A 21,576-nucleotide genomic window follows, 5' to 3' on the forward strand; every position below is an offset into this window, starting at 1 on the left:
AGTGCCAAATATCGATGGGTACCTCAGTGTGGCTGAATTGCCAGTGAAGAGCTCCATTAAGGTGCTTACACTTTTATGTACAGTTGCCAATATGTGTAACACTTAAATTTTCTTCATACAAATGGACATAGTCTGTATGGAAACAAACAACTCTTAAACAGAATGTTATTCAGAGTGTACAAATATTTAATTAAATGCTTCCTGTGTTTGAATCCAATGAGCTGAAGAACAAATATTTCAAGCTCCAAAATGTTGTGGAAGAAAGATGATGTTTGAATATTTTGTGTTGTTTTCTCTAAGTGTCTCTGTACATTTTGCATCATCAGCTGCACAGTAACAGCCCTGGTCAGTTACAGTCTGCAGTGTTGCAGAGCGGTATCTTTGCAGCCTCGGGCTTCACAGAGTACACGTTCTGCCTCTGATATGCGAGTGGCGGTGGGGGATCTGCATGCAGTGAAGCTTCAGCTTTTAGCCTTATTTACAGAGCTCAAAGATTAGATGGGGGAGGAGATGGTGGAGTTAGTGAGATGAGAATGGAGAATGATAACTGGCACTAAAGAACTAGCAAGTTCAAGGATAATTAATAAATTAATCGAAACCAATCTTTTCGAGAAATTACTTTATTACTTGTGACCTCGGTTAGAGTTACTCCCTTAGCCATAAATGCATCATGTACAATATAGTGTAGGACATCTTCAGTGAGGATTCACAGTAGTGAAGTGTTTTACGTATCAGATGCAGATATAATTATTATTTATCATAATTAATTTTGTTGAGGAATTTATGTAATGGTATAAATGGTAGATTGTGGTATTGTACTAATTAGCACTTTCTCTTTTGCTCTCTTGTGTATTTATACGTGTGTATATTCATCTATATATATGTATAGACATATATGCACATAAATATACACATTAGAGAGAAATACACACACACACACATACAGCAGTAACATTTAATTTCATACAATTGATATCGATTTTAAGTACACTCTGAGATTTTGTAGACAAAAAAAGACCGGAAACCACTGAGCAGTGCTGGGTAAATAAGCTGCACAACCACAGCAGGATGCAGGAACGCCTGTTGTCCTTGTAACAGATGTTAAAAGAAGGAAAGTAATTGTTTGTGCTTGCTGATTGGAGCTTTTCCCACCCTGCATCTCCCTTCGTTCAAGAAAGAGTCTTTGCAGAGGAAGACAGAGGCAAATGGGGAAGCCAGCCATTAATATTTTAAACTACAGAACTGGCTTAAAAAACATAAAAAATCGATGTTTGTGTGTGATTGTATTGAGTTTATGGGACAGGTGAGTCAGGGGAAGTGTGTGTGAATGCATAGAGACATGAATAAATAAAGTGGGTCAAAAAAAGAGAGCTTTATAAAGCTAAGGGAGAAAATGGACCCATGCTCAGATAAATAAGTAATCAGTGTAGATGTACTTAAGACAAACAGTGGCGCAGAGACGTTATGATGCTCTCAGGGAAACTGCTTAATATTTAAAATATCAGAGATTTCATTGATTAAACAGCACAGTTTCTCTACCGCATAGTTTTTAACAAGCTTTTGTGTGGGTTGACGGGCTGTGATTACACAGTATTCACATTTATTAACACTTAAATCTTTTCCTAATTATGTCACATTGTTAATTAAGGACGGAAAAACACGCATTATGTTGGTAATCTCTCTGCTATCGGTGAAAACAATGAAGGGGGGACCTGTTTTGTTAAAAGCAAAACAGTGTGTGGATAAGATAACCTGTACAAGGCACTGGAATGAATCAATAAAATGACTGCTATTGTCTTATTTATCCATTAATAAATCTTTCTCATCTCTTTTTCTCCCTCTGATGCATCATGGGACGTGCTCATCCATCTCAGCTCTCTCAGGTGCGTGAAAACACACACTCCCTGAAACAATCAAACAACCTTTTTCATTTTAGTCTTAGGTGAGGACAGTGTTCACAGTCTTAATGTTTCATGGCCTATCAAACTCAATAATTTATCGGTACTGTGATCAGGGTTGACTTCTGAGCAAGTTTAGCTTCCAAACACAGCTGCGACAAAAGAGAGGATGCTTTGAGGATGGCAACGATACAGAATGTTAACTACCTGTATATTTTATTAAGGATGTACACGATATGGCAACATGTTGCTAAATTTATCTCTTTTCTGAATTGATCTACAGACAGACTTTTTAGAGCTGGTACATATTTTTAACTAGTTGGTTAATAGTCTGTTGTTTTTTTTGTTTTTTTTTAGGATGTTGCACTTATGTCTTTGTTTTCATGCAGCCTTGTAGGAACTATGTTATACGAATTATACAAAGCTAGTCTAGTCTAGTCTTAGTTCTGATTTTCTTTCTCTCCTTTTCGGTTACATTTCTCTGGACATGGAGCTCATCAGCATGACTCGGCTATACGTTTTAATTCTTCACCAGTCCATAAGGAGAGAGTGAGAGCTGCTGAGCCATAGATAATAAACTGTTATCCTCAAGGGAGTACAGTCAGGCTTGCTCAAATTAATAATAAAAGCTCTTTCAACAGTAAGTACAGGGTTATAACATTCAGTTAGCAGCTTGGTAGTTGAAGTTCAAGTAGAATCTATTATTTTTCCAGGAAGAAGAAAGGCAAAGGGTGCAGACGAATGCTTGAGCTACAGTCGTTCACATACATTTCTCATTTAAAAGAAGAAGCAAGACTGGATTCTGTAGTTAACATGGAAGCAGGCTGGTTAGAACAAGCTGGAGTTGAGCCATCTGTGTCATGTTGTATCTAAAGTCTCTTGGTGTGGAAGATAAATGCTCTGATATGCCATTCAGCTTATTTAAGTCTTACATGACACAGAAGGTTACTCTTAAGAAGAAATAGCAAAGAAAACTGCTGACCTTCAGCTGCAGTTGTTAGTTGTCTACTCATGTGGTTTGAGCTTGATTCAAAAATCTCCCTTTAAAGAACTTGGTGTTGAGTCAGAGACTTGACATTGTGCAGTCTACAGATCAGTTTATTCAGTTGTTAAGTCAGTATGAATAAAAGATATCAGTTATTTACCCCCTTTCTGCTAAAAACAATAGTTTGTGGATTTTTTGGCTTAGCGTTTAAGATAACATAAGCAGGACGTACTAATCACAGAATAACAGACATTAATAATAAAAATGTCAGATCAATGAGATTATTAATTTTTCTTAAAAAAAAACATTGGAGTTACATTTATTTCTCCGTATATTTTACATTATAAATGTATCATCATGATAGTTTGTTCCTAGACTTTCTGTCATCATTATCTCTTGACACACTGATAATTACTTGACTAAGATAAAGTATGATTTATTAGGGACAAATTACTATAAAGCAGAAATTTTCAGCATTAAACTAAAAAGTACTGCCGATAACAAAGGATTTTCTGAGCAAGAGCAGCATTTTCCCGTCAGGGCTTGTCTCTTGGAGCTAGTTTGCATCCAGATTGCAGTGTAGCTGCTTGCAACCTGGATGCAACTAGGTTGCATCACCTACCCTCTTTCGCTCATTTATTGCAGCATTAATGATGACAAAAAAGAGCATTGGACATAAAAATTGACAATGTTATTTTGACTTTCACAATTTGAATGATCTTCATATATTCACCAGGCAAAATACATTATATATAATACATAAGGTTTGGTTCAAAAACAAACCTTTTAATAAACATTTTTATTATTTGCTTTAATGTCTGCTTTTCATCTTAGATCTTGATAGGATGGCAGCAAGTCAAATCAGCATTGAATTGTAACAAAACAAAACTACTATTACTAAACATCTAGGATAACTCATCTCCAAAATCAGCATTACATTATTCTACTTACATTGGCTTCCTGCCGGATGTGCAGTATATGTCATTTTTCAACAGACATCCACAATCCAGCCTGACAGCAGCAAGTGCATAAATTCTATGCACTCAAACACCAGATGAACCTCTGGAATGGAAGTCTGCACAGCAGTCTTTTCCTGTATGGTCCACTTAGATCTGTGAAGCTGTTTGAAGACAAAACAGCTGTGCTGCACACATGACTGCTCACTATGCTTCAAGCTCGTTTACAGAAGCCCAGATGGGATAAATCAAGCAGTTACAGGTTGAGGTCTGTCCGGTGTTGCTGCCGTGTCGTGTCTGGTGTGTTCTGTGTATGATGAGTACAGAGATAATAATAGACTGGTCAGTAGGAGATAAAATAACAGGAAAGATCTCCAATTACTTGAGCATGTATATATATATATATATATACATGTGTATATATATATATATATATATATATATATATATATATATATATATATATATACATTGTTACGTTCAAAATGTCTCTTTTCTTTAAAAGAAGGCCTACAGCTATAAAGAGAAAATTTATTTTGGTTTACAAACACTACATCAGGGGTCTCCAACCTGCGACTCGGGAGCCGCAAGTAGCTCTCTGGACCTTCCACAATGTCTCTAAATACGTGGCTAAAATATGTTTTTAAATCTGTCTTTCTTATCATTAGGTTGGGAACCAGGGACTTTTTTTTTCACTTTACATAATTTTCCACAAATATCTACATCCCTTAGAAAGTCTGTCAATTCTCTTTTTATAAAGGTTTTATGTTTTTCTTTGTTTTAAAACCTAAAAATGGAAATAAAAATTTGGTTCTTCAAATATAACAAATTTCCTATGGTGACGCTTCATTAAAAATATATATATATTAAGTTGCCTTTTTGCAGCTCTAAAGGAGTTTTATTTAGCTGGGCTGAGGGAAAAATGGCTCTTTGGATTAGAAAGGTTGCAAACCCCTGCACTAAACACATAAACAGATTTAGCAGCAGTTTTCTCTTTAAACAGCAACAGTTAAAATGTTTCTTCATATATATTTATAAAATCAAATATTTATGACAAAGAAGGATGAAATGTTCAGGATTTACTAACTAAAAGGTAAAAAGTCAGCAGGATGAGTTTAAAGCTGTGAATCTGCTTCCTTCTAAATACAGAAGGAACAACGTGATGAATATATCAATATATATATATATATATATATATATATAAAATTTGTGTGTGTGTGTATGGTCAACTTTGCTTGTTTTTGAAATGTGCTATACAAATAAATTTGATTTGATTTAATCTTACATAAAACACTGGGTCAGTACTTTTTGTGTGTGGATATGCTGGAATATTGTAGCATTTGATGTCACATTGTTGTAGACCATCCACTCAGGATAGATTCAGATAGATTAATCTAATTAATCAGTTCAGATAAAATGTATGTTTGACCCTGTCAACATGCTCATGTTCTCACATCTGGCACCTTGTGTTAGAGGACACATTTTAACTGATATGAAACCTGCTCTTTAGTTCTCAAGGATTTACACTCTAATCCAAATCACCACGAGGATCCATTTTTAATTGAGATTTTGACATATACACAAACACTGCTGGTGCATCTATCCTTTTATTTTTCACACCTTTGCTAGAAGCACTTGTACTGAATAAAACTGCAGCTGATTTTTATCTCTTCAATGGAGCTCATATAAGAAAATCTGTTTGTATTTCCATCCCCTGTTGTTCTGCAGGAGCTTTCGGAGGAGCGTCATTCTCCACCGCTGCTGACAGTCAATGGGCCTGGGGAGGAAAAGCTGTTTCGCAGTAAGAGCACTGAAGTGGCGCTGACAGCTGAGAAGGAAAGGGTCAAGAAGATGCTGTCTGAAGGGTAATGACAGATTTTGTTTGTCTCCTTTGCGGGCATGTTAAAACAAGGAGTGAAACAAGAACTTAAATAATCTGTGTAGCAATAAAAGTCCCCAAATTATCAACTTCTAAATTTGCATTTGTAATTCTCTTCTGTAGTAAAACCAACAGTTGTTGTATAACACATGGTTCAAAAACGTGATTAGTTACCATTGTAATGAGGTATAAGGATCATGCATTTGTAGCATGAGCAACACAGCTAATCGTTTAGGTAGTGCACCCTAAATCTAAATCCTAAATCCCCAATATTCTCCTGTTGGTTTTCACTTTTGTTTTTAGGTGAAAGGTGTGCGCTAGTTACTGATATATGACCTGATTGGCACCTAAGTAATAAACAGACAAAATATTGAAATGAGTTTCTGGAACCTGTGGTGATCCCATATCTCCAGAATCTGGGACCTATCTCCATCCTCCAGGATGACAACACTCCCCCACAGAGCCAGGATCATCACAGAGCACCTCCAGAACTTGGGAGTGGGGAGGATGGAATAGTTTACCCCATGACCACTTGTGCAATCAGCTAGGGTGTGTTGTATGCGTTACAGTCACCATCATAACCACACTGGTTGACCTTCAACAACTCCTGAGGAATGAGATGCTATCCCACAACAAAATGTGACCAAGCCTGGTGGCCAGCATCATCAAGCTGTTATGGCTGCTTATGGATCTTCGTTGTGCTATTGAGGGGTATAAAATTAAGAAGTGGAAAAATGGACAATATTGGTTATTTTTTCCTTATTTTTGAGGGAACGTGCCATCATCCAATCGACCAAGCTACTGAAAACCAACAGGAGAACATTGCAGGGACTTTGACACATTTTTAAGGGCTCTGCCACCACCTTTTGCTGTGTTGCACATTGCAAAGAAGCACAATCCTTACATGTTATACCTCATTGTGAAGTTGACCAATTCGGTTTTTCAAAAAATATATTACAACACCAGCTTGTATTATTAAAGCAGAAGAATTAATCAACAAACACTAATTCAATACTTTTTGTCCCAAGTTTATATACAAATACATTATTCATTCTGGGTTTTATAAGATCACCACCTTTGTCCCTCAGGCTTTTATCTCAGTTTACTAAAACCTTGATAAAACCCTTTCCCCGAGTTTACATTGATGAAAAAGACACACATCGGGGTACCATAGAATAATTTATTTGTTTTAGTACATGTACATACAGACTCCAAAGTGTTTTGGATTATTCTGTTAGATCATATAGAGCCCTGCTATTTTCCATGTTAAATTTATTTGCACGGCATTTGATCAAAAGCAGAGTCAGATTTATTTTTCATGATGACAATTTATTGTAAATATTTCATGACCACATTTCGTGGACTTTAATTTACATTTGACTTAAAATATTTATTTGAGCAAAGACCAGGGACAGAATGAAGTTATAATGTTTGCTAAAGTATTCTGATAATTTGGCATGCAAACAAAAATAATGACTCCAATCCATAATCCATAAACATAATACATGTAGGTGCTCACATGAGTGAAAATGCAATCTCTACTGTAAGAGTTTGGAAGATTACTGCAAATGTCTCCACCTTACCCAGCTTACATAATCAGATATTAAATACTGATTTTTTTTCTGCAGACTTTTAACTTCCACTTCAAGAAGAAAAGGAATATCAATTTTAAGGAATTACTTTATAAAGCACTAAAATTGTGAGAGACACACCAGTTAATTGCATCTGCACATCAGTGCTTTCTTCAACAGCTGCTCAATACAGGTATTCAAAAGCAGAAAAGATGGTGAGGAACACTGGATTTTACCCAAAACACTTACTTTTCAAAATCTCCCAGTCACAAACTAAACTGAAAAAAAAGACTTTTTCAGCACATGGCAAAGATTTTGTGGGGGCTGCACTGAAGATTTAGTCTGCAAACAACGCCTGCTGTCATCTGTACATGATGCCCACAATACAGCTTAAGAGTCTATTTCTCTAGTGCAGTTTTCTTTCTTTTTTTGATAAATGCAGCACATCACCAACAAAATTATTAAAGAAAAGCTGAACTGGCTTTAATGTCAAGAATGCATGCCTTTCCCATTCATATTTCTGTTTGCGTTTGCCACACAAGTTGTCATGCCCCTCTGTACCCCCTGCTGGCCTCGCCATGACAATGCATGGAATTCACAGACCATTTAAAGGCATGCCTGGGTCCTGGGAATGGCTGCTTTGGGAGTGCAATCTCACTCTTTGAGCTGTTCATTCTCTCATGACTTCTTAGTTTTCTCAGTGTTATTGCCTATAGATTAGCTTAAGATAAGTTTTACAGAAAGGAAACCCAGGTGTCAGTCTCTACTCAATGTTGTAAACCAGTATAAACTAGAAGCGCAGACTTCTGCCAAACCATAGGGTCACTCACCTGAGAAAAACCCCAAAAGGCCAAACAGCTCACCCAGTACCTCCCATATTTCTAACTTTCTGGATCACCAGATTGAATACAGTCATGGACAAAATTGTTGGTACCCTTCGGTTAATGAAAGAAAATATCACAATGGTCACAGAAATAACTTGAATCTCACAAAAGTAATAATAAATAAAAATTCTATGAAATTTAACCAATGAAAGTCAGACATTGCTTTTCAACCATGTTTCAACAGAATTATTTAAAAAAATAAACTCATGAAACAGGCCTGGACAAAAATGATGGTACCCCTACAAAAGACTGAAAATAATGTGACCAAAGGGACGTGTTAATCCAAGGTGTGTCCACTAATTAGCATTACAGGTGTCTACGATCTTGTAACCAGTCAATGGGCCTATATATAAGCTACAGGTAGTCACTGTGCTGTTTGGTGACATGGTGTGTACCACACTCAATATGGACCAGAGGAAGCAAAGGAAAGAGTTGTCTCAGGAGATTAGAAAGAAAATTATAGATAAGCATGTTAAAGCTAAAGGCTATAAGACCATCTCCAAGCAGCTTGATGTTCCTGTGACTACAGTTGCACATATTATTCAGAAATTTAAGATCCATGGGACTGTAGCCAACCTCCCTGGACGTGGCCGCAGGAGGAAAACTGATGACAAATCAAACAGACGGATAATACGAACAGTAACAAAAGAGCCCAGAAAAACTTTTAAAGAGAATAAAGGTCAACTTCAAGCTCAAGGAACATCAGTGTCAGATCGCACCATCCGTCGTCGTTTGAGCCAAAGTGGACTTAATGGGAGACGACCAAGGAGGACACCATTGTTGAAAACAAATCATAAAAAAGCCAAACTACATGTTGACAAGCCACAAAGCTTCTGGGAGAATGTCCTATGGACAGATGAGACAAAAATGGAACTTTTTGCCAAGGCTCATCAGCTCTATGTTTACAGATGGAAAAATGAAGCATATGAAGAAAAGAACACCGTCCCTACTTTGAAACATGGAGGAGGCTCTGTTATGTTCTGGGGCTGCTTTGCTGCATCTGGCACAGGGTGTCTTGAATCTGTGCCGGTACAATGAAATCTCAAGACTATCAAGAGATTCTAGAGAGAAATGTGCTGGCCAGTGTCAGAAAGCTTGGTCTCAGTCGCAGGTTATGGGTCTTGCAACAGGACAATGACCCAAAACACAGCTAAAATCACCCAAGAATGGCTAAGAACGAAACATTGGACTATTCTAAAGTGGCCTTCTATGAGCCCTGACCTAAATCGTATTGAGCATCTTTGGGAGGAGCTGAAACATGCCGTCTGGAAAAGGCTTCCTTCAAACCTGAGACAACTGGAGCAGTTTGCTTATGAGGAGTGGACCAAAATACCTGCTGAGAGGTGCAGAAGTCTCACTGACAGTTACAGGAATCGTTTTATTGCAGTGATTGCCTCAAAAGGTTGTGCAACAAAATATTAAGTTAAGGGTACCATCATTTTTGTCCAGGCCTGTTTCATGAGTTTATTTTTTTTAATAATTCTGTTGAAACATGGTTGAAAAGCAGTGCCTGATTTTCATTGGTTAAATTTCATAGAATTTTTATTTATTATTACTTTTGTCAGATTCAAGTTATTTCTGTGACCATTGTGATATTTTCTTTCATTAACCGAAGGGTACCAACAATTTTGTCCATGACTGTATATTAACATAATCTGGGTCATACAATGTCGGATTTTAAAATCTACCACGATGTCATCTTGTAATTAATTTTTTTTTTTTTTTTTTTTTTTTTGCCTGTAATTCTGGGCATTATCTAATCAGTTAGAAGCTCTAATGGCAAAACCATTCCTTTCACCCAAAAGTAAGGAATCCTGAAAAAATTGCTGGATCCAGACAGTGACTGTGACGGTGTGGTGTTTTATAACATTTTGGACATGGCTGCACTGAATACCTGGGTCCTCTACCGGAACAGCATTGAGGCCAGAATGACCCGGCGTGCGTTCATTATTGAGCTGTCAACATGTGACTCAATAAATATCAGCTGACAGCCAGCACTCTGTTTTGTTACTTTACCATTTTATGTTTTTTTTTTTTTTTTTTTCAAATTTGTTCCCCCTTAAATAATTATTAAAAATTATAAATAGATTTAAAAACTATTTAATTTTTCTGTATGTTAGCTGATAAGTGAATGTTGTAAGCTAGTAAATATTTGAAATTTTCTATTTGAAATATAAACCCAAAGTAATCCCACATGCTAATCAATTAATTATTTATTTATTGTTATTTATTATTTATGTGTTTAGTTGCATCAGCACAATGTCAAAATGACCCCCTCTGGTGGTTGACAAGATTGGAATGTTGGCGGTGTTTAAAAGAATTCCTGGATCCAGGCAGTGATCCGGATCACCCCCAAAATCCATTTAGTTGTTCCTTATTCCGTTTCAAAGATTTCCTGACTCTACGTGCTTCAGTTAGTATGTAAAATTATTAGAGTTTATGACAAATTGAACAAGTATGGCTTGTTTGAAAAGATTGCTCTAAAAATAACTTGACCAAATACCTTAGATTTTCAATGTTGCATCTAAGCAAATCCCAAGACTTCTGCAACAGTGTCCTTTGGACAGATAGGACTAAAGTTAATATGTTTGGTCATAATGTGCAGCACCACTTGTGCTGAAAATCACACACAGCATAGCAGCATAAACACTTCATACCCGCTTTTAAGCACATTGCTGGACAATTGAGTGGTTGGGCTTGTTTTGCAGCCAGAGGACTTGGACATTAAGTTGACCACAAAATCGTCTGTAGTGTCAGATTTGAGACCATCTGTCTGAAAGCTTGGCCAAAATTGGCACATGCAAAGGGACATAGGAATGATCACAGCACAGCATAAAAATCCACGTCAGAATGGCTAAAGGAAAACAATTAAGGTGTTGGAGTGGCACAGTCACAATCCAGATCTTAGCCTGAACAAAATCCTGTGGCAAAAAGAGAGTTATGCATAAATGAATGCCTGTAAACCTCAATGGACAGAACATTCCCACTCAGGTAGTTAAATACATATGACTGCCGTCTTTTTGTACTGCATGCCCAAAATCCCCTGCAGTTCCAACTGACCATTAAGTAAGGTGTAGTTAACCAACGTGCCACAAGAACAGAGCTGAAGCTGTACCTTAGAGATGCGTTACTGGAGAGGTAGGATAAAAAACTAGAGAAGACTGCACATTTTCACTCTGTCCTTGCTTTACATTCACCCCAGTAACTGAATCAAGTGTGTATTTAGCCAGTCTAAAGATAACTGGTTCAGGTTCAATCACTTTTATTTTTATGACCCAAAATTAGTTTTTTAAAATACTGTATGTACAACATAAAACAGCTCATATTCCTTGGAAAGGAATAGATTCATAACTCAGCATTCAGAACGATTGACATGGATATGCAACATAGAGATAATCCATATAAAATGATAAAATGGTGACAATAATAATGTAATATGAAAGCATTACACTGATTGCAAATATCAGCACTGAACACATACAGAATATTTGAAGCTTGAGTTTAACTGGAGTCTAAGAAACAGTAATGACACTATCAGTATGGAAGTTTTTGCTTTGTTTTTGTTGGACAGAGTTACAGACTGGTTTGGCTGCAGTGAAATAGGATTTATCTTCCCTTGATTACAAATAAATCAGGTGACTAACCAGAAAAGCAACAGTGAGTTGAACTGAAAGCATCTAACCACAGAGTAAAGAGTTCTGTGCCTGTAAACCATACCAGAGGCAAATTCTCCCCATTTTTGCAGTATTGTGTGTGTATATGTTAACTAGAACAAAGCAGATCAAATATTATTATCATAACTTCATAACCCAAGGTTTTTACCTAATGTGCAGTTTTAAATCTATTTGTGCATCCTTAACTTAATACCACTATAGTCTTAATGCTGCTCAGTTAAGCAGCACATAGTTGTCATCATCATGGAGGCCATTATTGATCACTCAACCTTCCATATGAGAACAGGAAGCAGAAAAGTTCTCCTTTTTATTTATTTTACGATTTTTATAAGCCTGTGCAGGCCTTTCTCTCCTGTTGCTATGGTGAGTGGTTTTATGGTTGCCAAGCTCTTAGTATAGTCGTCATGGCAAACACTGCTTCCTAAACTCCATCTTCCCAGCTGAAAGCTCTGGGGTTTATTAAATATTCCCCCTGAATCCTGACCTTTACTGGCACACAGCACATCTTTCCCACATCTTAATAAAGGAGAACACATTACTTGTCTTGTTGGGTTTTGTATGAGGCCCAGTTGTGTAATTTTCCACAGCTCAAGGTGAATACTGCTCTGCTCTGGTTTATATTGTAGATCAGATAGCTTTTTAAAGTCAACACAAAAACAACTGCACTGGCTCATTTTAAAAGCAGTCGTCCTAATATTCATGTGAACCTACTGAATTACTGTAATATTGCAGCAGAATATGATCAACCAGTGTAAGAGCATGCAAGGCTCACCACAGTCATGTAAGACATGAACAATAAAATATATTTAAATAAAAATGGAAAGGAAATCAAGTGATGCATTTCAAAGTTTGAAACTAATCTAAACTATTAACCCAAACAGATTTATGGCTCCTTAAACTCCTTAAATGTTCTTTAAGCAGCTGGTTCGGCATAATAGAAATGTTTCACTTCATTATCTAATTATCTGCTTCTTCTTTCTCACCAGTGACGTATTTTACTGAGGAACAGTGATTAAATGTTTAAAGTTTAAAGTTTTTGTTATTATATGTTATTATTTTCCAATAATGGTTACTCTCAGCTCATTTCACATGTAATAATTTTATTTGGAGCAAGTGGAAACAAAATAAAACAGTTAGAAATGCAATTACAAACATTATTGATTCAATTAAATCTTTTTTCTGTAACTTCTCCACAGGTCCATGTGTGACATAAACTTGGAAGCTGAACTGTTTACTCTGCAGGACAGCAATGCCAAGTTGGTAGCAGCACTGCAGGAAGCCAACAGCAGCGTGGAGCAGTGGAAGAAACAGCTGGCTGAATACCAGGAGGAGACCGATCGCCTCCGAGAGCAGGTGAGCACATCTAGAGGGTGCACAGAACAAGCCGTACAGCAGCCCTGCAGTCAATGTCAGCATCTGGTACATGACAAGTGGTCATTTTGGTGTAGTGTCTGTTGTGTGTATAATTAAGGCTTTGTACGTTTGCAAGAAATAGCTTAGCAACTAAACCAGCATTCATCAGTTACATGTGTCAAAGGGAAAGAAAAGGATGTTTATAGATGTTTGTTTCTAATCAGTTTTGATTGTTTCATATCCGAGAGGAGCTTTAAGCGTCTCTGTTGTTGCCATGGTTACCTGTTTATTTGCATGTCTATATTTAGAATTAAAAGACTGATGGAGAACTTCTCTGGTTGTACGGCTAATTAAACAAGACAGATACAAGATTTATTTTTATTGAAAAAATGAGCCCAAAATAAGTACAAAACTCAAATTTATGACTCAAACTATCAAAAGAGTTTCTCTAGGTAGTGTAAATCAAAGTGCATATATACAGAAACCGAATCAATATTTGGTGCTACCTGTTTTTTTCTTTAATAAATTTGCTTGCAGGTTTTTGAGACACATGGGAGATTGAGACTGTTGAAAACATTTGAAGAACTTCAAACAGCTCTGTCTTTGTTATCTTCTTTCTCTTCATGTAATCCCAGGTGGCCTTCAAGGCCCAAGAATTTGTCTTCCTGTTGTTCCTCAAGATAGTGCTTTATGATTGACTATATCTTTTGCAGCTGGTTCAGAGTGAAACATTAGAAAGCTTTTCCATAGTACTGTTTAAGTTACCTTTAATATAATCAGAAGCAAGGAGTTTAGCTTGGTGCAGAGAACCAGCAGTTATCTCATTAAATTTCAAAGCACATAAAGACCAGAAAATAGTGAGAAAACCATGTAAAAACATGTATAATCTACTCAATGTAATTTTCCTTCTAGAGTAATTAGTATTATATTGCATTCATGTGACTTCCATAGATGGAGCTAATTGTATGATACAATTTTAACATCACAAATATAGAAAAACTTGGAAGATAATAACCTGCATAAAATAGGATAATCCAGCAACAGTCATTGATAAGCCTGAATGCACTCAGTTTTATGCCAATGTCCTGCATACTAGTAAGTTTTTCGATCACATCTGAAACATTTGGTGTTGTGTTTTTGTCAGCTTACACCCAGAGGAATTTCTTTACCAGCAAGCTACTGAAAAAAAATGTCGTCCAAAACTATTTAGCCACATCTGTGTTTTATTTGGGGCACCTCTATTTGTAGCCTGGTAGTTTGGATATTGTTAATCTAATATGCAGACATAGTAATATATAAACCTAGAGTAAATTAAATTAGCTGCAGCTTGCCTCGTGGTTGGAGGGACTTTTTGAGAAAGGAAAAGAAGAAATAAAACTTTACTGGCATATAGACCAAAAACCTGCATCTAGAGATGGATAATTTCCCTGTTTTCCTGTCCTATATGACCTCTTAGACATTAAGTGAATGTGATGCTGATTGCTTGTTCGTCCCATGCATACAGTATGCAAGCACCACACTAGATTCCCCCAGCAGACTGCTTCAAACTGCAGATTCATTTTTCATCCAACCCCCACTCCCTAGGATATTTCTGTTGACAGGCTCCCGTGATAATTGCATGGCCAGAATGCAGACATTTCATCTTTGATATAAAGAGGAAATTGTGCCCCTGGTCAAGCTTAACAAAGCTTCTTTAATGGGATAGAATTAAGTGCTGTTGCCATCCAGCCTGAAGTGAAAGCGTTATTGTAAGTGATGGAAAACTGACCGTTTATTTTTAGCTCAAGTTGTGGTTTCATCTGTTTCATCCATCTCAACAAGTCCAGGTGAAGGTTACCCCCCCAACTGCACACACACATTTGCAGAACCACACACACAGAGCTGCAGCAAAGTCACCCAGGTGGCTAGAAGTAGAGCAGGCCTCCAGGGTTTGGCAGTGGGATATTTGGGGGGGCAGGAGGTTTTTTCTTTTTTTTTTTTTTTTTCTTTTTTTTTTTGTGGGACAGGACACCCTATACTGTCCACCTCCTCCCCCTTCTGTCCCAGTTAGAGGAAGAAGATAAATCACCGCAGGAGTAGAAGGAGGGAGGCTGGCTGGATTTTTCTCCCTCGTCACACTTTCAGCTGCTGCCATGTTGGTGTTCATCCACTGCAGAAAGGCTCGGGGTTTATTTTCTGGGTTTCTGGGTTGACTCTGACCTCTGTTTGGGTTTAATGAGAATTGACACCATGGAGTGAGGTGTTATTTTGCATTTAAATGTGAGATATTTTAGGCAAATGTGTGTATTTTCTTGCTTTATTGAATAAAATTAAGACATTTTAAATTGTTTCTACATGGAAATAAGAAGAAATACAAAAATAACACAAAATGGACACGTAACTATACAAGAATGTCTGGGTTTTTTTGTGCCTGTGACATTGGCTTAATATTATTTTGTAACTTCTTTGTGTCATGTCAAGCTGAAAAAAACCTTTAAGTCAAATAGAAATTCATTATAAATTCAAATTTGGCAAGGATTAGTATAATTTTGGCCTTAACTGTATGTAAAATTCTTTTTAAAACTCTTATATTTGCCCACAGCTGTATTATAGTTCAAAGTGTTTATGCTGTATGTTAAATAACTTTATACGTGCAGTAAAATGAACTGATATCGCTAAAGATGAAATTATAAAGTGATACTACAGAGTAGGTTCATTTATTGACATGCAACAATACCTACACACAATGTCACAGGCAGGTCATGGGTCTTGCAACAGGACAATGACCCAAAACACACAGCTACAAACACCCAAGAAGAGGAAAACATTGGACTATTTTAAAGTGGCCTTCTATGAGCCCTGACCTAAATCTTATTTAGCATCTTTGGAAGGAGCTGAAACATGCCGTCTGGAAAAGGCTCCCTTCAAACCTGAGACAACTGGAGCAGTTTGCTTATGAGTAGTGGGCCAAAACACCTGCTGAGAGGTCATATGAGATGAGAATGTAGAAATGTAATTACTCACTTTATGAGAACAATGAGTTTACACTGTGACCTGCAAGATTTGAGAAGTTTACAAAGTGTTTTTTTTTCTGCACTGCAAGTCTCTAAACACTACTTGCTTTTCAGTTATGTAAGGCTGTTAAGATTAAATTGTTCCTTGCAACTGTAATTTAGAAAGATATCTCAGTTCTCCTTGGTTTTCTTTCTTCATGAATATTCGTGTGAAGTTCAGAGATGTAGCCCATCCCTCTGGGGACTGTGGCTGTCACAATCATGCACACAGAGTGGATAATACGAAGGGGCTGAGGCCTCTGGGACTGTGTGGACAATTCCCCCTTTCAACTTGCTGTGGTCTTTCTGAGGCTCGGTTTGGATGCTGTGCAACATAGCATGGCGAGGAATATATAAACTGGTACTTTGAAATTGTCTGAAAATGCAGAGGGCAACTTAAAAAGAGAGAAAACAAAATTTTGTCCATGCAGGCAGGAAAGCCTCTCCATCCTTTCGCACACATTTACATTTCAGACAATAGCTGATGCAGTCATTCAGGGTGAACTGAAATGTGAGAAATTGGCAATAACAAAGGTTGTAAAGGTTCCTGCCACAGCAGCATTACAATAAATCAAAAGTAAAAGGTCGGGGATGGTTTTTTTTTTTCTTTTTTTTTCAATAGCTCATCTATTGCCATGTAAGCATGAGGACATCAGTCTTTGTATTTATAACTTATTTAGTTAATTGAGATTAATGAAAATTTGACACTTTCCTGGAACTCTAGATGATCTGTTCAATGACAAATGGATTAAACATGTAATTACATCATTTTTTAAGTAATATAAACACTTTCACACCTCACAGCAGGTTATTTCTGTGGTATATGAGATTTTTTTTAATTCAAGCATTAATGTTTAATGTCAGGTTTAATGTGCACCATCTTACACACTGACCTGCACATATTCAATTGGATTTAATTCAGTCAAGGAACTTGTGTCTCATGAACATGAGTAAAAGTGTGCAGATCAAAGGTGTGTGGAGCCAGGGTAAGGTTTACAGAACCATGTGAGAGCCTTATCTGCTTTAAAGTTTAAGTGTCTTCTTATCAAATGCAGAAGCTTCAAATAGTGTAAACACTTGGGATCCAATTAATTAAATGTCTTAAGCTGATTATTGCGACTGGGTGAAAAACAGCATACATTGCTTTCATTTGAGGTAAGCAAAACCTAAAGGGAACCAAACCGCTTTGCTCTTACTGTAGAACTGCAGAGCCTTGAAATATGTCTGAATAGATGCATCGTGACCTGCAAACTTTACATCATATCATATTCAGACCTCAGTTTCTGAACAGTTTGACCTTGTTTTGTCAAACCTGTCACAGTCTGTAACTTTTCCATTAATATGTTAAACTCAGGGAAGTCGGTCAGATTGGGGAAAAATGTTTTTTCTCAATCTTTTTGCCAGGTCACATCCCTCATTGCCCATTGGCAATAAAACTCTTTTTCCACAGAAGCTTACAGTCAGGGTGTGTGTGTGTGTGTGTGGAGGAGAACACTATCAGGGGAGACAAGATCACAGCAGGAATGAATGAAGGAGATGTCAATGATTTATTTGCAAATTGCACAGCACAGCGATGTCTGATGGATGTTGCTGAGAGATGCTTAGAGCCCTGACTAAATGGACTTTTATCAGTTGTTAAAATCACTTCATTAACTCTGTGTGTGTGTGTGTGTGTGTGTGTGGGTGTGGGTGGATGGACCTTTGGGTGGGTGGTTTCCTTCATTTTCTTGAAATTGCCATCAAATGTCTATATTTGTTTGTAACTGTATTATTGCCCCTGAATTCATGTAAAACCCATTTCCTTCTAATTTGACAGATTTTACTTCAGGTAAATAGTTATTTGTTGGTTTTTGTTTTACCTGTCAGACAAGTCATTTCTCCTGTTTTGTCTTTTTGCAGCATAATGCAAAAACTGTATATTATTTTTCCATGCAACCTGGGACCAAATGCATAAATGATGTAGACACAAAAGAAAAAACAACAACAAAAAAAAACCAAGGCCTTTTCATGTATACATATGTATGTATTTATCAAGATTCAGGTAAAAAAAATTTGTGATATGAAATTTGGTTCATATTGCCCAACCCTACTTTTGAGTGTCTTGGTTTCATATTTGTTTAAGATTACACTTCTTTACTGTTGCTTTTATCATCACGTCTATTTAGTTGTGGGGCAAGCAGTTTTAATATGCTACTGACTAAATGTGAGTGATCAGCAGGTTTGTGCACGTGTGTAAAGTTTAACTTTGATTGAGATTTATTAAAAGCACCCTCTTTATAACGAGGTCTCAATAAATCTTAATGAGGGAACTTATATGCACTCCTCTACTTGTGTGAATGATAACAGTTTTAGTAATGAAACTACAGTTTTGTATATGTTTCCTGGAGTGATCAGCTGCAGACTGAATGATTAAAAAAATAATACACGACAGAGCCCCATGAAATCAGTATGACTAAAAGATGGCTGACTTTTTTGAAATGTGGGGTTTCTGTTGGTTTAGTCGGCTTTCATCATTTTGGCTCCAAACATAAATATGTAGTTTGTTGGAAGAACCTTTTAATTTGGCTCCTTCCTGTTTAATAGAAGCTGTTTACATGTGGTTACGATCCATTTTCATGGCTGATCTCATCATAAGTGGATTTTTTTGTATGTTTCTCTGTTTGCTTGGTAATAAAATGCAACTCCATGTGCATCTCAAGTTATTGAGTAATGTGATGAGACTTCCTACTCTGTATGCAAACAAAACACGTAGCCTTGATCTCCAGAGCTGTCAGCTTGGCGACAAACAAGGAATTAGGAATGGGTTTTTTTAAAAACTTTTTGGCTGTACCCATCAACTTAGGTTCTCCATAGTGAGACTTTGTGGTGTTGACTACTGCAGCTGCACCTTAGCTTGTCTTAATACCAATATTAGCTACTAAAATCTAAATCCATCTCTGCAGTAATTTGAGGAAAAACCGGAAACTTGTAGAGAAAATAGGCACCAATACATCCCAGCTCTATGATCTCCTTTTGTCCTGCTCCTATAATCAGCAGCCCTTATTAAAGGATCTACTTTACTAACATGGTTTCCATTACAGGCATCTGTCAAAAACACTACACTCTTTTCAGAGATGCTGAACCTATAAAGAGATTTGCTGTTCCCTATTTCTATATTAATGTTTAAATCTCCATCACCTTTTAAACACTCAAAGCCCTCACAAACTACTTAATTCTGATCTTACCCAATTTTTACATATGTAATTCCTGTGGATTTGTGTTCCAGGTGGCAGAGCTGGAGACCCAGCTGGGACCTCCTGCTGCTGGTCAGCCTGGTAAAGAGGAGCTGAGCCGGTCACTAGAGGAGCTGGAAGCCTTGCTGAGTGCCAAAGACCAGGCAAGACACCAAGTTTTCTTCCTGCACAGCATGCTGTCAGAATCCATTTGCCACCTAATCAAAATTAGAGTAGAAAGCTCAGCCAGGATACAACAACATGCATAATACATATATTTCCAGCAGTCAGTTTGATGTGAGAGTTCATCTCTGTAATAGATTCAGTTACTACCAGAAAATCTTTAACATAACATAAATCAGTAATTTGTGGATGTAACCAAGGAGGCTAGGGAAAGTAAAACAGTCAGCCTGAACGCCCTCCTCCTAAATCATCCTCAAGGTTTTTAATTAAATCTTTTTGGTTCAGTAATCTTGTTTGTGTCTTGTCCAAAAGGTAATGACTTGGCAAAATTATCAAAAATGCAAGTGGACATAAACAAAAAAGATTAAATTAATCTTCTGGTTCTATATCAAGTGAGATCTGGTTTCATCTTCTAGCTCAGGGGTAGGGTTAGTTAGGGTTTGCTATGTTCTCTAATCGAGCTGGAAAGTGTTGAAAACAAAATATCACATTAATGTTAAGCACTCCTCCATAATTTATGTGTTACATAGATAATTATTTGCTATCTCTGTGCTCAGTAATGAATTATAATTTTGTCTAAATTGAAATACTCCTTAAAAGCAGGTTGTTGGTGACCTCTAGTCTCAGTAGCATAACATGTGTCCTGTTATTTAAACAAGTTTTGAATCTTGCAGGACCTTAGTGGCATAAATTTCTTCCCTCAAAACATCAGCGTTTTCTAACTGGTGCTATAACAAATATCTTTTTTTCCATTTTAACCACATCTTGACATTAGACTGAAACATTTCTATGCAGTTAGGGGATGAAATGTTCACATGCTAATAATGGGGAAGGTGGCTGTGGAGTAATCAGGGAGGCAGTAGCTTAACTATTTGAAGTCACTGTGTTTTCAGGAAATTCAAAGCCTACAAAGCAAGAAAACAGATGTGGGTGAGCTGGAGAAGGAAAAAGAGGAGGCTATCCAGAGACTCAAGGTAAGCAAACAAGCTTAATCTGAAGTATGTTTATCTAAGCTTACTTATCAAATTGTTCCTCTTTCCTGTTTCATGTTTAATGGGCAAAGAAAAAGTCATTACAGTGACCCTGCTGTCATTCGATTGTTTTGACAATTAGCATTAGCATTACGATTAGCATTTTGAGGAGTAACTTAAACTTGTCAACATTTGTATTCCTCAAATCATTTGCTGCTTTTCTTGATCTTTCTTATTGAGAATATTGGTAGAAAAATGTTGATGAGAACTTGCCACTGCTCTGTGCTACATTATGAATAAAATTAAATTGAGAGAAATCTGTGAATTAAGTGATACTGAAGATGAAGCTAGCTTCCATGTACCAGATTACAAGTATGCAGTCATTTAACTTTGGAGTGATACAGTTAAAAATCCTTATTTGTTTATTCGTTCATCAAGTTCTTTCATTTTTTTTGGTGATAAAAATATTTATTGATGGTGAAAAGATTTAGACATTTCAGAGAGGGAACTTGTTTGTGCATGAAACACTTGGGAAGAATACCCCATCTCTGTCGCAGCTGTTAGCAGATCATACCGACCAATCACAGACGCCACTGTACCTTTGACATTTTTACTGTGCTGGTTCTGGCTTAAGTAGATTACACGTTGATGTTTGGAACTGCAGAAAGAAAGATCGGTCAAAAAAAATTCTGATTGGCTGGTCCATGTACTTCTGGTTGAATTTTCACACAGAAAAACCAATAAAAAAAAAACACAATTTAATATATTTAGCCCTAACTAGACTGGTATTACAGAAATGTATCACTGTGTAACATATTACCTAATATTCTATTGTGTTTCATTGTTAAGCACTTTCTGATTTTTATCTTGAAAGGTGCAAAATAAATAAACATTTACTTACTTACACTGAGAGAAAGGCAATTTCTTAAGGGTTCTCTGTGTATTTCTTTCTTTTTTTTCTTACTGGTGCAAGTCCAG

At 36.8% G+C, this 21,576-nt stretch overlaps 1 protein-coding gene across 2 annotated transcripts in view; it reads left to right on the plus strand.

The window, feature by feature from the left end:
- Positions 1 to 21,576, plus strand: part of homer3b (homer scaffold protein 3b) — a 55,467-nt gene that overhangs the window by 29,813 nt on the left and 4,078 nt on the right. For both annotated transcript variants that reach the window (XM_042005915.1, XM_042005916.1), the window contains 5 exons: positions 1,875 to 1,883; positions 5,568 to 5,704; positions 13,044 to 13,200; positions 19,498 to 19,608; positions 20,521 to 20,601. In XM_042005915.1, the coding sequence (XP_041861849.1) occupies positions 1,875 to 1,883; positions 5,568 to 5,704; positions 13,044 to 13,200; positions 19,498 to 19,608; positions 20,521 to 20,601 (495 nt within the window). The remainder of the gene's footprint in view (positions 1 to 1,874; positions 1,884 to 5,567; positions 5,705 to 13,043; positions 13,201 to 19,497; positions 19,609 to 20,520; positions 20,602 to 21,576) is intronic.

The sequence above is a fragment of the Melanotaenia boesemani genome, chromosome 14 (assembly GCF_017639745.1).
Source record: "Melanotaenia boesemani isolate fMelBoe1 chromosome 14, fMelBoe1.pri, whole genome shotgun sequence".
Classification (NCBI taxonomy): domain Eukaryota; kingdom Metazoa; phylum Chordata; class Actinopteri; order Atheriniformes; family Melanotaeniidae; genus Melanotaenia; species Melanotaenia boesemani.